We start from the raw sequence: 18426 nt of genomic DNA on the forward strand, positions 1-18426 counted from the left end.
TAGATGTGACTAGACAGCAGGTAGAGAGGTTTTAGTGGTCTGCAAGCTCAATGGGAGTCAATAGCGTAATGACAACCAAGAAAGCTAATTTGATTTAAGACAGCATTAAAAGAGGCATAGCTTCCATAAATAAGGAGGTGATAATTTTGCTCTATGTAGCCCTGGATACACTATATTTGTAATATAGTTTTGCAATTCTAAAATTTGCATTTTAGAAAGAACACTGATGAGTTATAAAAGGTTCTGATGAAAGCAATCAGGCCAATGTAGGACCCTAAGGTCAGATTATATGAGGATCACTTGATGAAAGCTCAGGGTGTTTAGCAGGGAGGAGTGTTTTCAAGCATATGAAGAGCTTTTACATGAAAAGTCATTAGACTTCTTTTTCTTGAGGCAGAACCAGGACCAGAGTATAAAAATAGCAAAGAAGGAAATTTAGGTTTAATGGAAGGAAAAACTTCCTAACAATTAAAGGGGTCTAAAAATGGAATGGACTGCTTCAAGGGGTGATGAGTTCCCTGTCACTTGAAGTCTTCAAGCAAAGGCTAGATGACCACTTATCGGGTATATTGTATTCTTTGTTCCAGTGATGGTCAGACTAGGTGACCTCCAAATCTCAGATTGTAGGATTTTGAGAAGGTGGTACTTGACCAAAAAGAAGAATTTCTAATGAAACATTAAGTGGCGTTAGGGGAGTGGCTTTTAGGTAGGTAGCCTGACCATACTTCATATCCTACCACATGGTAATGCTGCCCTTGTTGGTTATAATTGTGCTTGTCCCCTATCATAAATGGGTGACCTGCTCTTGGTGGAAGGAAAATGAAGAGGGGAAACTGTTAGACCATGGAACAAATACAATTTGCAGTGAGATTCTTATCCTTCAGGTTGTCATAGTCACAAAGGTGACCCTTTTTGACTCCACGCTAAATTCATAGAATTTCTCTCAGTTTTTTCTATGGATTGCTATGGAGATAATGTTTTCTGAGTAGGAGATGCAGCTAATTAGGGTGATTTGGAATTACGCTGGACTTTCAGCTGAAGAACTAGAAAAGGTAACTAATTTAGGCGGATCTGAGACAAGGATAGAGAAATGGGGGCAGGAACTTCATGATGCTGGTTGTGGGATGTTTGAAGTCCAATTTTGCAAGACCATGATGCACATCATGAAGGGAAGTTTGGATCACTTCATGTGTTAGGTTTGAAGGCAATCAGTCACCATTCCTAAACTCTTAAGCATATCTACCTGATCTGAGTGAACTTGAGGGAGAGGGGAACAACTAAAGGGAATTTTTTCTTCTATCTCTGTCACTTACTCCCTGATAATCATGAGTAAGTTTCATGTTTCTCCTCTACAAATTGAAGGCAATGGAATAGATGGCCTCTCAGGTTTGTTCCAGCTCCAGATCTGTAATCCTATGATTTTTCTATTATATGTGCATTACTATGTGTCCTCACAATGGTGTTTGAAAATGTAGTTCCTATAATTCTTGTATCATAAAGTTGGCAACTTTCTTTTGGTCTGTGTTTCCAAAGTAAAACCTTTTGAAGATGTGCTTAACATTCCTAGCTATTGATTTATGTTTCTTCCTGGATTCTGGAATCCTGCCATATTTTTGCTCTCAGTTTTCCAGAACTTCTTGGTAAACAAGGTATCAACACAAGGCTCTTTATTGTCTTTCTCTCCTTATCTCCTGTTCTCCTTTCTTCCTTTCTCTTTCTTTATCCCTTTCTACCCCTTCAGTGTAACACTAAATAAATACTTTTTGTGTATTATCTTATTTGATTTTCATAACAACTGTAGGAGGTCAATCATATAAGTTATTTCCATTTTACATGTGGGGAAACTGAAGCCGAGAGGTCTCAGGCAGGATTCAAACTCATCTTCCCCATCTCAAATCCAATGTCCTAGCCACTACACCACCTGGCTGTTTACTTCATTTCTCCTTCCTTTTAATCTCCCTCTGCTACTCTTAGTTCATACTGCTCTTTCCTTCTCTCTCCGTGTTCTCATTTTCTCTCCACTTCTGTCCTCACTTACAGGGACAATGTCAAGGCTCTGTGATGAGTCTTTGATGATCTCACTTCACTGGTTTAGGATTCAATGTGCCATTCAAAAGTCTGTTTTTCCAACCCTTCCCCCAAAATCTAAATAAATAAATGAATGCATGAATCTGGAAGGGGGAGACCCTCAAGATTTCTAGCCAAACAAAAATGATTGCTGTTTACATTCAATCTGAGTCAGTATCGGGGCTTGACCTAAGACCTATTAGTGGCCAATTAGATTCAGATTGGTTTTGGTTTAAGGCTTGGTCCTTGGTGTTTACTGGCTAGATTTCTTTCTTAAAGACCAGGCCTTCTCTAAAGAAAGTCCTCCATGGATCCCATCCTTTCTCTTCTCTCTTGATCCTCCATCTTCCTATGTGGTAGTGTGTTTGTATTATTGTATTGCTGTATGTCACTCAAAATCTGTTTGAGCTAACTTCAACTACATTCTGAGAGGATTGTCTCTATCATAGAGACAATCATATCAAAGGTCTCTTTATCATAGGCAGAGTTTGCAAATACACAATCTTGAGTTGTTCAATTAGCTTTGCAAAAGTTAAAATCAGTAAACATCCTCTTTCAGGCGATTTCCATTCCTATTTAACCAGATGTCTTCTCCCTGGCTTTTAGAGTCACTGCCTTTTCTTGTTAGTTCATTCTGCTCCCCACCCTTAAATCCATGAGACTGCTAATTCTCAAGTCCCGGGATCCTGAAGTAGGTTTCTTTCTGTTGGACCAGCATTAGCCTGGTCAAAACTGTCTTCCCCAGAGCCACCAGTCCCTTCTACTCAATTCCTGTCCCCTTGAGCTCTAACCACATGGATGCCTTGATGAGCCTTTTGTATGATTCTGGGAATTTAACTTTTGTTCAGTTCTCCTGAGTGGGGAATGCCATATCAGCCAGCTAGTCAACACAGCTGAATCAATGTCTCTGTTGTTCTGTCTCTGGCTTCTCATTATTCCTTCCCTTATTCCCTTGCTTCAAATGCAGTCAACTGGTGTGATGCAATTACTAGAGCACAGGGCCTGCTATCAGTAAGCCCTGATTTCAAATCCTACTGGATATTTACTAGTTATATGACTCCAGGTAAATCATTTAAGTTCTGTATGCCTCAGTTTCTTCATCTGTCAAATGAGAATAATAATAGTATTTTCCTTGCAAGGTTGTTATAAAGGTAAAATTAAAATTTGTGAAGCATTTTGCTTACAGTGTCATATAAATGCTGGCTATTAGGTACTCAAGAAGGATTCAGAATCTCCGCTCTTATCAGTGCATCCTAGGTTCTCTTCCTTAGAATGATCCCCAACTTTCTCTAATAGCTCTCAAACTACCTTTCAAATATCTTAAAAAATCACTTGGTTTCTTCACAGTGATCTTCCTTTTTCCTCCATCTTCTTTTCTTTTTCCAATTCACCTGACTCAGAAAGTGTCAAACTAGTTTTTTGCATCTAATTAGCACAGGTTATAATTTGGCCATTCAGTGAGAAGACAGGATTCTTTGGAAAAAGACTGTGATGTTGAAAGAGATTGAAAGCAAAAGGAAAAGGAGATGGTAGAGGGTGAGGTGGATAGACAGTGTCATGAAAACAATGAACATGAACTTAGACTTTGAGAGATAGTAGAATGGTGTGCTATGGTCCTGACTGAACAATAGATTATATAGTGAAAATAATAGAACATTATATTTATAAATATATGTATATTTATAACATGTATGTGTGTACATGTATATGTATGTATGTATGAATAATGTCTTCTCCCTTGGTAGAATGTAAGTTCCTTGAGAGCAGGAACCACTTCATTTTGTCTTTGTCTCTCCAGTGCCTTGCACCATGCCTAGCTTATAGTAGGTACTTAATAAATGCTTGTTGAATGTTTGCTTGGTGAAGTTGGGAATCAGAAAACCAAGGGTTGAATCTTCTAGACTGGAAGGTCCATTATAGCAAAAACTGTGTCTAATTTAATCTTGTCTTTGCCCCAATGCTTACTATGGTGCATGGTTAATAAAGGTCTGCCAAATTGATTTGGACTAAGTTCTGGCTTTATTGCTTAACTTGACAGTTGTTTGACTTTAGTAAAGTCATTTAAAGCATCCAAAGCTCACTTTCATCATTTCTAAAATGGGGACAATAATACCTATGCAGCTTTTTAGTAAGGGCTATAATAGGAAAAATACTTTGTCTACCATAAAGCACGATAAGTACAATCTCATTTTGAGACATAGAGAGAAGATTGTGTCTCAGTGTTCCTCTCCCTAGACAAAGAGATCTCTGCCAGAAAGATTCCTTTACTTTAAGAAAGTTTGTTTCTGTAGCTCTGGACAGTGTGGAATGATGTCCTTTGGTTCTGTCTGAAAAGACTGAGAGAATTCTGGCAATAAGTTACCATGAAGAATGGAGTTAAACAGTTGTAGGGAATGGGAACAGGGGAACAGTAGCTTTGTGATGTGAAAGCCATCTGGTGGAATGGGGGTGTTGAAAAAAGAGTACTTTGTAAATTATAAAATCCATATTGATATTAGATATCATTATTTTCTTCTGATGAGTCAGATTTCTTGAGACCATAAAACAATCTCTTCAAATTACACTCTCTCTGCAATGTAATTTCAAAGTTAGGGTTTCCTGATGCCTTGTTCTGAACCAGAAGGTGGAGAATTTTGAAGAATGGTATCTCTAAAAAAAGATTTTGCAAGTCTTAAGTGCTTATTTTTACTTTTCAAAGCATTGTGAAACTCTCTTTTCCTCTGTCTCTTATAAAACTAGGGAAATGTATTTCCTTCCCAATATATGAATGTTTAATTAACTTTACTATTGCCAAGTCTGTTTTTTTTTTCTTCTTAGTAGAATCCACATCTTAGCACAATGTTTTAATCTCATTCTTTAGGTGCTTCTTATCTTTGCTGTCTTTATTAGCTGGTTTGCTTCTCAGAATCCAATTTCAAACAATTATTTCAAGGCAGAAGGATATCTTAAAATGAATGTGATTGAGATTAAGCCTTATACAATTTACTAGCTGTGTGATCGTGGGCAAGTCACTTAACCCTGTTTGCTTTAGTTTCCTCATCTGTAAAATGAGCTGGAGAAGGAAATGGCAGACCACGCCAGTGTCTTTGCCAAGTAAATCTCAAATGGGATCATAATAAGTTGGCTGCAACTGAACAATGATTGAACAATAACAAAGTTGATTTTTTTTTTTTTTTTAGCATTCAAGTGGATAACCATTTCTCAGGCAGCAAAGAGGACAATTGAAAAAAAACAAGAAGGCACCTGTCATCCTTATGTCCTTTTCCATGTTAAGTTTTTGTGGTGGAATTCTCTGTGAGAGAAACAAGTGAACAAGGGAAGATTGATGTAAATTCTAGGCAGAAATTGAACATTATAAAAATTTTTAAAAGGAAAAAAACCCCCCACTTTCAGGATCCATAAATAATCCCTCTAATATCATGGTGCAATGGATAGGAAACCGAATTTGGAATCAAGATGACTTAGTTTCCAGTCCCGCCTTGTATATTTACTGGCTATCTAACTCTGGGCAAGTCACTTAATCTCTGTAGGCCTCCGTTTCCTCATCTATGAAATGAGGGGCTTAGACTAAGTTCCCTTTTAGTTTTATGTCTATTATCTTCTGATGTCTGGATATGAGGCAGCTAAAGGACCCCCTTGCAATCTGTCCTGACCTGCTACTGCAATTTCTCATCAGGAGAGCATCAGCATCAACCACATACTTCTCATAAAGCTTTCTGGACCATGCTCAGAGTTGGCAGAAGCCCAGGAGATAGAAGACATCTGCTTAGGGCCATAGTCTCACCTTTATGCCCAAATTTCCTGATTTAAAAAATAAACAGACCAAAACCCCCCTCAACTTCCAGTGTTTTCAGGGAGAATAGGTGATGGATAGTCTTACGTTGGGACTAAGGCCTTCATTGCAAAATGGTTGCCAGCAAGAGACTTTCATGATTAATAAAGAGCTTCAGGCCATAATTCAAAGCTGGCTTTCATACACCACAGCAGGGGCAAGAGTCCATTTGGCAGATGGTTGGCTATAATCCACTCAGTACAGCCAGGAAATCAAGGGGAAGTGCAACCATAGCAGTTGGTTTCGATGACCCCTATTCTCATCACATACCCCCCGCCCTGCATTGTCAGCTCAATGCCACATGAGCCAACTCAGTTCCGATCTAATCTACCTGAATAGTGAAACAGAATTGATTTCTCCTTTCCCTACCTCCTTCCCTGCACAATATCCATGAAGAGCCCATCTCTGCAACATCAGCAAGTTGTGTGAAAATGGAGAAAATGGTTAAAAAGAGCTTTACATTTCAGAATAGGTGACTTTTGGTAGTTGTCTAGTCTGTGTTGGGATTGTGTTATAAGAAAAATTGAGGAAAGCTTGACATAAGTTCAAAACAGTAGTTGTTGAGTGATGTCAGTGTTTCCTCCCTCCCTTTTAGTCTTTAAAATATAAAATTGGTCTTGTTCAATCATGAGTCTGTCTCAATAAATCTGATTTTAAACATTCTTTTACTTTTACTGATAGGAAGCAAGATTTTGGATTGTTAGTATCTTCAAAACATTATTTTCTGAAAGTTTACTAGTAAATAGGCTTTCTTGTGTATTCTCTTTTAAAATTTTAATTTAACTTTTTAATGAACAAATATCTATTTTCTTTCCTTACCACACCTCTCTCCCAATTAAAAATAAAATAAAAACAAATAACAAAATCAAAACAATTTATTGGATTGGCAAAGTCCCCCAAATGTCTCTTTCTTTGTCTTGTAGTTATCACCTGTTTGTTGGAAGCATTGGTGATTCATTACCTTCTCTTATTAGTTAGCAATACCTTCAACTGCTCACCAGTGACAATTCTTAGACATGATAATTGATTTCATTCTCTTTAATCCCCATCTTTGATGGCTCTTCAGGACTTTTTTTTTTTTTAAGATTTTAGGTTTTAGGGCCATTGTCTCAGAACTATTCACTCCACATCCCCATAATGTTTCTTGATCCCCCTAGGCTCTCTCCACACAAACCCCAAAGCCTTTTTGGGCAAATCTGCCTTTGCCATCCAGATAAGTTTATGAAAATAAGTCCTAGGCTTACTTAGTAATATTATTTTATAACCATAGCATATTTCACACGTGGGCTAATCTAAAATGTGTACTATGTACTGCATGTGAGTGGAAATTGCTCAGTTGATTTTTCAGAGACAGGATATATATGAGGCTTGGGAAATTTTCTGTCATGTTGAAGACTGTGTTATATGTGCTAAGCTATGCTTTGTTAAACATTGTGCTTTGAATCTTGGCACTGTACCTTTTGCTGGTAGATAATGCATTCTCTATGTTTCGCACCATGCATTGATCTAGATGCAGTAGTCTATTTCTCTATGCATGTGGGGACAGTCACCTTGAGTAGCTAGGTGGTGAAATGATTAGAGCACCAGCTTGGGCTTAGCAGGTCCTGAGTTCAAATCCAATCGGTGTGATCATCATCAAATTACTTAACTCTGTTTGCCTCAGTTTCCTCATCTGTAAAATGAGCTGGAGAGATAAACCACTTCAGTATCTTTGCCAAGAAAACCTGAAATGGAGTCACAGAGAGTCAGAAATGATTTTTCAATAACAACATTGCTACATCACTAAGAATGCCATTACACATTTTAAAAGGCTTTTGTTTGTTTGTCCTTGGTCCTTTTGACTCTCTTTTCACCTTCCATCCCTTTGAAGACAACAGTGAAGGGAAGGGATGCACAGACGTATTCAGCCCAGAGTGCTTCATGCAATTGCAGAATATTATAGTAAAAATGGACAGAAGCAAGATCTTTAAAGGACACATTAGGATAGATGGATTTTTAAAACACAGGATTTGAAGTGGATGATTTGGGAAAGACTCATGTTTTAAAAGTAGTTGTGTTGTGTAGTTTTAAAGTTGTGTAGTTGTGCAGTTTAAAAAAAATAAATTTTTTAAATCAAAGCTCTTTTCTTTCACATTTCTGTTACTCCCCAATGACTTTTCCCATAGAAATAGAATCCTAGCTTGTCAAAAATTATGACTTTATTTGTTGATATCTTTTGTTTTAACACCATTTTATTTCCCAATCTAAGGATTTTCCTCTATCCAGAAAGCCATCTTTAATGACAATGAATAAAAAAATAAAAGGGAGGGAAATAGTTTAGTAAAACTAGCTAACATATCAATCAAGGATAATAGTATATTCAGTGACATCCAAAGTTCTCTACCTCTGAAAAAAAAGAGAAAGAGATATATTCTCATTTGTCTTTTTTGGAGCCAAACTTAGTCATTATAATCATACAGCATTCAACTGCAACTTCTTTTTGTTATTATTTCCATTTCCATTGTTGTTAATAATATATACATATTATATACATAATATATATTGTTTTCCTTTTTCTGATATTTTATACTAATTTATATTGTCTTCTCTTAACTCTGTGTGCTTCATAGCCATCGCTTTTTATAGCTTAGTAATAGTCCATTACATTCATGTACCCCAATTCATTTAGCCACTTTACAATTGATAACCATCTACTTTTTTTCCCCCCGTTCACATCAAAGTAGAATTAAATGAAAGGAACTGATACTTTAGCTATGCCTAAATTCTGAAAGTTCACCACTTCTCTGTTGATAGGAAAGAGAGGTATATTTGTGATCTGTATTTGCCCTAAATTTTGTATAAACTGTGATGAGTTCTTGATTATCAAGGAGCAGATCATTCACTTTGAAAATGTCCTGCAATAATTCAGCTTAATACCAGGCAGTTAATGAAGGCCAATGTGGGGCTGGAGTCTGTTCTACTGGAAGAGAGCCAGATAAAGATGCAGAGACATAGGAATGATAGACTGAAATTTGATAGAATATTTCACAAATTAGGTTAAATAAATCTTTTCTATTTCTGTTAATGCTTAAATTTTGCAAATCTGACCCATGTATACAATATTGAGGGTTATTAGAAATCAGAATCAATTTTTATCTAAAAGCTATCCAGGGAATTTATTATTAGAGCTACACCAGGTGGAATTTGGTTCTATATGTTTTATTTTATCCCATTATGTGATTTATACAATCCAGGCAACAGACCAAGGAATGCCATTTGTTTCACACTAATCTGCTTTAGACTATAAGCAGGAAAGATGCTATTTTCTGAAAAATTAGTTATTAAGAGATCAGCATTGATAAGCAAGGCAATAAAATATAATTAAATGTTGATAATTTCACAACACATAAACAACAGGCTACACCTTTCCCATATTTGCATGTAGTTGCAGTATTTATATTTTCAGGATGTATCTTATGACGTAAAGCTCTTTTTGCGGATCTAATTTAATCAGCTTTATGTGTCTCACCATAGTGCAAATTAAATACTGAGGATAATTGAATAAAAAAGAACCTTTTAATAAGGATCACAATATATGAGGTACATGCTGCAGGAGTTTATATGTTTCTCTTTGCTAAGGGTTTGTTCAATAGGAGCTATTCTGCTGTAAAAGAAGCTGGTTATGGTGATAAATATCAGTAGGTTAATGACTTGCATTAGCTCCTAAGCCAAGATCATAATGTGGGTTTAATATACAAAGAATATATTTAGTTGGACTTTCCTTTCCTGGATGGGTAAAGTTATTTATATGGATTCAACTAAATTCAACTAACATTTATTGAGTGTATGTTTAGTTCAAGACACTGGTCATTAGATTTGGAAAGTCATATACAGATAAATAAAGACCCAGTCTCTGTCCTCAAGGGGTTTTCCCTCTAGCAGGGATGAGATACTATGATATATATAAAATAACTACAATACAAGTTAGGGTTGAGTGAGTGCCATTGAAAGGAATAGACCCAGAGAGGACGGTAGAAAGGAACGAGAATTGGTAGGAAGGGGGAGGGATCATTCCTGGCTGGGGGAACCAGGATAGCTGTGTGGAGGTGAGACATCTGGCCTTGGCCTTGAATGGCTAACCAGGTAGGATTTTAACTGATTGAGATGAATGAGGTGAATATTCTGGACCTGAGGAATTACATCAGCAAAATAGCTGTGGAAGTGTGTAAGGATATGTGATTATCTGTATGTATATAGCCTGGGGCCACTCTCTATGAACAAGTCACTCTGGTTTATTTGCAAAATCTGAAACAATAAATTTCACAGTTGGAAGGAGTCTATCTGGTATTTGAAAGGGCATCTTCGCTACAACATTTTTTCATCTTTCTGGACCCTTTGTCCTCTTTTGAAACTGTTGATCCCTCTTCCTGGATACCTTCCCTAGACTTCAGTGACAGCATTCTTTCTGTCTGCTCTTCAATCTCCTTTACTTTATAATATCTGTTTATTGTCTTTTGTTCATGGAATATCCCTACAAAGCTCTTTCCTTGTTTCTCTTCAGCAAGGTGATGCAGTAGATAGATAATTAGGTGTGGAGTTGAAGAGACCTGAGTTCAAATCCTGCTTCAGATATTTACAAGCCTCAACTGTAAAATCTGGATTATAAGAGCTCTGCCTTATGGAGACTCTAGCTCAGTGGTACTTAACATTTTGAAGTATAAAGGCTATTTTTCATTAACTAATTTATTTATTTGGGAGGAGGCAGTTAGGATCAAGTGACTTGTCCTGGATCATACAGCTAGTGCATGTGAAGTGTCTGAGGGCAGATTTGAATTCAGGTCCTGATTCTAGGGCTGATATTTTATCCCCTGCACTATCTAGCTGTCTCCATACTATTCATTTTTGCAAATAGCAAGGGCTACTTTTTAAAGTAAAGAATTTTGTGGAATCCCCCACTCCTCTGCCATGATAGCTCTTGAATATTTTAGTTAATCTACTATTTTATTGATATACAAAAGAGTTCATTATTCAAGTGATTTTTCTGTTTCCTGCCAGATGAACTGAGAGATAGAGTTGTCTCTTGCATAGTTTCATCTAGTAACCAACCTCCCTTGGCCTCAGTTTCCTCATCTGTAAAATTTTGGGGCTGAACTAGATGGCTCCTAAGATTCCTTTTAGCACTAGATCCAGAGTAAAACCAAATAGTAAGATTAAGTTAATTAATTAATCAGTCAATAGGCATTTATTAAATGCCTTCTATGTGTCAGGCATTGGGCTAGGGGATGGTCAGTCAATAAACAATGTACCTACTATGTGCTAAGAACTGAAAATACAAACATGAAAAGGAAAGATCAACTATGCCTGCCCTCAAGAAGTTTACAATCTAATGGGGGAAGACAACACACAAAAGTAAGCTAAAAAGAAGAGGATGATGGAAGAGAGACACCTGCCCAGTGGTAGTGAAGTGATAGAGAAGTCTAAAGGGGGATAATTGAATGGGAAATGTGCAGGATAGAGTACTCAAAGAAAAGAAGAAGAAAATAGTTCCTATTCTCAAGGAGCTCATTCCTTTGTCCCTACTCTCTGGCTTCCTTTGAGTCTCAAATTAAATCTCACCTTTGACAAGAAGCTTCTCCTGATCCCCCATAATATCAGTTCTTTCCCTCCCTTGATTATCTCTGATTTATTGTATATTACTATGTATGTTGCATATAGTTCATTTTTATTCATTGTTTTCATGTTGTCCCCCTTCCTTTTGCCCTCTCCCTGTGCCCCCATTAGACTTGTGAGCTTCTTTAGAGCAAGGGATGACTTTGGCTTTTCTTTGTATCCCCAGAGTATAGTTAGCACAGTACCTGGCACATAGTAGGCATTCAATAAATGCTTGTTGACTGACATCTGGTATTTGAGAAAAAAAACATGGCTTCCATGGGTCTTATTTGCTGTTGCAAAGAACTCTCTGAAGATTTCCCTTATTTGGGAAAGGGAAAGGGTTAGGATGAGAAAAGGGTAACACATCAATGCAGAATGGGGCAGGAGATACTGTGTTGCTTAGAGAAGAAAGTCAGAGAAAGATTTGAGAAGAACTAGATTTTCAATGATCCTCTTGGAAAGAATAGTAAGCAACCTTTCTGAATTTATTTAGGTAATGGAAATTTTAGAAACAGTCTTTTGAAACTACCAATCATTCCTGATTACCTGGAGATGGATTCATTATGTGGTCTCCTTTGATACCTTCCATGAATTAAGATAGCTATACAGGTAAAAGGACTATGGATAGGAGCTGAATTTATGTATGATTTCATTGGCATAAAGAATTTCTAGGTAAACTCCCTCCATTAGTGCAGCTTGACATCTTCTCCACTCTCTAGAGGACTAAGAGTGACTATCCCAAAGTCAATGTGTGTCATGACAAGGCAGAACTTGAATCAATCTTTCTGCCTTCAAGATCAGCATTTTTGCCATGGTGCCATGTACTATAGGTGTACCTTACTTTAAGCAAACTCAATACACGGATGACTGGATTGACAAAAGGAATTAGGGAAATGTTTATAAACTTTATTTGTAAAGAAAAGGAAAGATTCCCAAAGAAAAATTTAAAAGTGATAGTAACCTTGAGCAAATGATGTCACTGTTAATTTACCTTTGTTTCCCACCCGAATATCAAGAAAATTTTTCTGTGAACTGTTTGCCTGTACTTTGTTGTCTGTTTGGGGACAAAATTATGTTGCCTTCATGAAATGACTCTGAAACAGTTTTTCCCCCCTCACTTCTCCTGGGAAAATAGTTTCCAATATTAAGAAATCCATCATTCAAGTCACTTTTTTGTTTTTTCCCAAGAAAACCAGCAGAGCTTTTCTTTGCATTGTTTTATCTAATGACCAATTTTCTTAATTCCAATGAGATATAATGTGAGAGAGCAGTGAGGGTAGTAACAGAAAGGAAGATTGAATCCAAGACATTATTCCTAATCAATTAAATTCCATGTGATATTCCTTTCCATCCTCCATTTTCCTATCTATGAAATAAGAACAGTGATTTTCACTACTGTCCTCCCTCTCTCTGAGCTTAGGTATAATGACATTTATCTTGAGAAAAAACAGATGCCCACGTTGAGACCTGTGGTTCCTCTTAACCTTGATGTACCAAGGGGAGTTTTTCCCCTTTGTTCTAGACCTTAATATAATCTTTAGAAATGGATTTACTTTAAACACAGTCATAAAGCCTAGTGAAATATTTCAAGGAATGAAAAAGAAAAGCATTTACTGAGCACTTATATTTGCAATTCCTTGTGTTAGGTACAGAAGATACAAATAAAAAAGTAAGATAGTCCTTGCTTTTAAAGAGGTTGCCTTCTCTACCTATTAAAAGAAATCATATAGAGGAGTTTCAGCCATAAGTTCAATGGAAAGACTTAGTCATCTTTAGGTTTTAGAGACAAAGTTGATGGTGCATCTTCTTTAGGGTCCTTTCCATGAAGAAAGTCATTTCATTATCTGATATATCCACTATGCTACCCTGTCTCTTGGGAGATACCCATAGAACCCCCATTTTGCAGATGAGGAAAATGAAGCTTAAGTTAAATAACTTGTTTAGCATCATATAACTAGTTAGTGTCCACAGAAAGATTTGAACTGAGGTCTTCATGACTTTAAATCCAATCTAAGAAATGGGGAATATAATTAGGTTTATAAATTTGCTCTTTTTGAATTAGTTCTTTGAAATGGCGTGCAAGATGGTTCACCAAGATTAGGGACAAAACCTTGAGTCATAAAAAGAGCAAATTGATTGGTCTAAAAAAATGGACCAAACCCCATGAACTTGGCATTGTAATCTCCATGGTAGAATTGGGTCTCTAGATCATGGAGTTTAAGTCACTCACATTAATAGAAATATTAACTCTTGATTCCATGGCAAAAATAGAATTCTACCACTCCTCCTCTATTCTTATCATACTGAGACTCAATTTCTTTTCAGAAGTTTGGAGCCTGACCCCAAAATGAATTCCAATGTGTGGTGACCTTTGATTCTGAAACTTATTCAGGGTCCTCTCACATTATTTCTGATCTATTTCTGTGATCTATACCTTGGGCTCCATTGCACTGGACCTTGATTAGGAATCTTCCTAATTTGGCCCAGAAGTTTTTGGAACCCTGTTAGATGATCTTCCTCTTTTCCCTACTTCATTTTCTTGCTTTTTTGTAGAGTGGATTTTCAAACTGAAAGATCTGTCTCTGTCCATTTCCCCGCCCCCCCCCCCAATTTCTCTGTATCATCTTTCTCTAGCTCTCTTCCTGTCACCCTTTGTCTCCATTTATCACTTTTTCTCCCTCTTTCCTCTCCCTCTTCTCCCTCCTCTTTACTCTCTGTATTTCTATCTTCTCTCTGTCTGCCTCTGTCTCTCTCTTTCTCTTTTTGTCTCTGTCTTTTTCTTTCTCTCTTTGTCTCTATCTGTCTGTCTCTCTTTTCTCTATCTCTGTTTCTCTCGCACTCTCTATTCTTTTCTTTGTTTTTTTCCTTTCCCCTCTCTCCCTTTTTTAGAAGTATGAGACTTAACAGATAAGTGAACCCAATTAAATCCTGTTCTCTTAATCTGCTACTCTCAAAAAACTTACCTCGTTCCCTCTCTCCCCAAACTAGTGTCATCAAGGACAATCTGGCATGGTTTACGTGTTACTTCAGCACCTTAATCTGGTCTTGAATCTGGCTTACTATCAGATGTTTAGTGTCTATCATAATATATGAGTATTTGCAGCCTTCTAATTTATTTCATTCTTTCCTCTATCCTTCCCTGGCTCATTTTCTAATTGCCTTCTGTCCTAATCACATTTTTTTTTTTACTACTGGAAAGCATGAGTGATGGAGTGGAGTGTCTCAGATTTATTTTGTCCCTGGCAGTCAAAAGTTTAATGCTTCATATTTTCTCAGGTTTCTGTCAGATACAGATGGGTTGTTGAGATTCTTAACCAGTTTTGACTTTGATCATTCCTTCCTGAGCCAAGGAGATACATCCATGGATCAAGAAGTGATGCACCAATGAGATCATAGTTCCTATTCTTTAAGGTTAATCAAAGATCTGTCTTCTAACAATGACTTTTTTTTGGACTTCTCTAGGTCACCCCACCTGCCTGCAGTTCACCCTAAACATGACTGAAGCTGTCAAAACCTACAAGTGGCAATGTATCGAGTGCAAATCCTGCATCCTCTGTGGAACTTCTGAGAATGATGTGAGTTTGAGGCTTTCCCAAGAAGGAAAGTGAATGCAGAGAGGAAGGGGAGGGAAGGTGGGTTCTTTCTTGTGGTTCAACAAAAATATCAGAAAGGGACCTTCTTAATTTTCATTAAGTGGGGGAAAAGAAAAAATTCTCTAGTCAACAAAAGGGTCTCAACCCATTGATTATAAATTTATTAAACTGGAAGGAACCTTAGAAATCCATATAATCCAGAAGCCTCAAACTCCCAGTTCCAGTGTGTCCAACTAGCTTAAAATAGAATTGGGAAATATTTAATAAAAATACCTAAAAATACAATACAGCCCTGATGATGTTAAATTGTGATTTTCTAAGTCAACCTGTAGCTTGCAAAGAACTATTTCTGAGTATGACACCACTGCTCTTGTCCAACTACCTCATTTTGTAGATGAAGATTCTAACGCTCAGAGAGATTAAATGACTTGCTCAAAATCAGACAAGTGTTAAGGGTCAGAGACAAAATTTGAATCCCAGTGCTCTGATTGTTTTTTCTACTATAGGGCCTAGCCTAAAGAAGTCATGCCTGTTGAGACAGAACTGACAAGGGCTGTTTTCCTGACCAGAGTTCTAGCATGTTCTCCATTGCTTTTCAAATTTCTTTTTCTTTTCTTTTCTTTTCCTTTCTATTATTTTGAGGATAGGAGCTTTATGAAAAATTAACTCCCAATAATTTGAATAAACTGATCTTTAAGCATTAAGTATAAACATATTATTTTTCAGATCACTTTTCAGAAATAAACACTCAAGAGAAATTAATTGATTAGTTCAAGATCACTCAGGAAGTGACCCTGAGGTAGAGTAAGGTAGAGTTTTTTGAACTCAGGTTCTTGGATTCTAAACCTTGTGTTTTGCACAGGCTTCTAAATGGAATGTGCTCTTTAGAACAGAGAGGAGTTGGCTGGGATTCAGAGGTAAACCCAGCCTCTCTTTTATTTCCCTTGGGATGTCATACAAGATTGGAGGGAGTTGGCAAGTGCTATTAAAATCACATGACAAAAAAGGCTAGAAGACTGGCATCAGAACCCCCTCTTTCTGTTATCATGTCATACCAGCCAAATTTTCAAACGCTCCAGGATGAGACTAGTCTCATCAAAACATCTGTGGGCAGTCTGTTGGAACTTTGGACAGTTCCTAGGTGCCACCTGACTCCAAGTAGTCTCAATTGCATGGATGAGGCTGAAGAATTAGGGCAATGTAGGATTGGGGAGTACATTTAGCTGCTATAAAACACCCAACTTTTGGGGAATCATTTTGCCACCTCCTTCTTAGGTAACAAACCTTTCTTATTCTATAGAAGATCCCATTGGCTTTTTCACTGGTTGCACCCCATGCCCAATCCTAACTTGAAATGCTCTCTCTTCACTTCTCCCTCCTGGCTGCCCTAACTTTCTTCCATTTTCCCCATTTTCTTCTTTTTTTGCGGGGGGTGAGGTGAGGAGGCAACTGAAGTTATTTGATTTGCCCAGTGTCTGAGGCAAAATTTGAATTTAAGTCCTCTTGAATCTAGGGCTGAGTGTTCTATCCACTGTACCAGCTAACTTCCCCTCAAATCCTATCTTCTGCTGGAAGTCCATCCTGCCCTACCTCTCTTCCACTCTCCCTCCCCATCCTTACCCCCCATCTTCTATTCTCTTTTCCCATTTATTCTCAGTTTATCTTACATATTCATAATTATGTGCATAGTTTCTTTTCCTTTAGATTATGACTTCCCTGAAAGTAGGGACCACATTTTGTTTTTCTCTGTACTCTTAGCATTCAACACTTCACACATGTGACAATGCCTGTCACATAGCAAACACTTAATAGATACTTATTGATTCACTCCCCAGCATGTGGAATATTTCTTCTTCAATCCCCCTCCCTTCTACTTCTTATCTCAGACCCTTGGATTTGGGTGCCCTGACAAATTCTTGTTCCAGCCCAGCCCTGCCAGCTTTTTGGTTTTTGCTTATTTGGTTTCCATTTTGGACCATGCCCCATTTCCCTAGGCAGAATTTTTACCTCCACCTCTGGGACTGTCTACATTTCTGGAGAATATCCTCTTCTGCAGGGAATATGATAGGTTTCATCATTAAAGGGGGGCCTTTGTGCATCCTGCTGGGAAGGGAATGAAAGGAATGATCCCTTTGGGAGGAAAGATACATCAGTTGTTATAAAAAAGGCTGGGGGAAACAGAGAGAACTGGTGGAGGGAAAGAGAAATTAAGGATGTTTTCTTACAAGCTTTAGCATCAGCTTAAATTATCTCCCAGCATTCCATGCAACTTCAGTGAAGGAGTAGCCACCCTTAGAGGGATGGGGGGAACCATGGTCTTCTCAAATATCAAGGTTAAAGAGCTTTCAAAGACCAAGTTGCTAGAGTGGATCTTCACTCTAACAGGTCATGAATGAGTTCAATTCATTTCAATAAGCATTTATTAAAAAACCTGTCTTTCCAGATTTCTTTTCCATTCCTTGTTCCTTCATGTGCTCTACTTTCTGGCTTGCTCTTCCCCATATAAAACATTTTTTCCTACTATTGGCTACTCCCAATGCCAGGAATGCTCTCACTCCTCAGTTTAGAATTTCTAGCTCCATCTAAGGTTCAGGTCAGTTATCACCTCATATAAAGCCTTTCCTGAGTCTCTCTCACTCGTTAGAACTCCCCTCCTTTGAAATGACTGGGTTTACTTGATAAACTTTTGAATTTATTTATCTGTACGCACATTGCCCCTTTCCACTTTCTCAGTTGACTATAAATTTATGGAAAGGAGGGGGTGTTTTCATTTCTGTCTTTGTAAACATATGTATCATATTTATGAAATATTTATAAACCCATAATTATAAACATAAACATATCACAGAACTTTATATATAATAGATACTTAACACATGGTTGTTGAGTTAAATTGCAACACTCAAGACACTGCTTTAAATACAAGACCCAACCTGAAGCTAGATCTTGACTCTAATGAAAAAAAAAAGTGGATTTTGAGTCTGAACTCAGCTTTGCAAACACACTTTTGCTCTTCTGCCTGGGAGTGGAGGGGCATAGTATGGGTAATGATGGTGCTGAGATGCTTGACAAGTCATTGATCAGCAGCCAAAGGAATGAAGTCCACTTCCTGCCAGGGAGATGGGGGATTCCAAAACCTATTCTCTCTTTTGCCTATCAGTGAGCGGATCTTAGTGCATGTCAGGCTCTGTCTTCCAGAATGTCCTATGACAAAGGAAGGAAAGCTCAAACTCTGTTTTGCTTTAAAGAACTGAAGGGGAGGCACTTTTTCATTTTCTCTCTATCCAGGGAAGCTGCCAAGGT

At 37.5% G+C, this 18426-nt stretch overlaps 1 protein-coding gene across 1 annotated transcript in view; it reads left to right on the top strand.

Annotated features, from left to right (window-relative positions):
- The window catches only part of LOC111720490 (zinc finger protein DPF3-like), a 64194-nt gene that overhangs the window by 40704 nt on the left and 5064 nt on the right, over positions 1 to 18426 (top strand). Inside the window, exon 2 of the mRNA XM_023502179.2 lies at positions 14993 to 15105. Coding sequence (XP_023357947.2) covers positions 14993 to 15105 — 113 coding nt within the window. The remainder of the gene's footprint in view (positions 1 to 14992; positions 15106 to 18426) is intronic.

This window comes from Sarcophilus harrisii, chromosome 2 (genome assembly GCF_902635505.1).
Source record: "Sarcophilus harrisii chromosome 2, mSarHar1.11, whole genome shotgun sequence".
NCBI classification, from domain to species: Eukaryota; Metazoa; Chordata; class Mammalia; order Dasyuromorphia; family Dasyuridae; genus Sarcophilus; species Sarcophilus harrisii.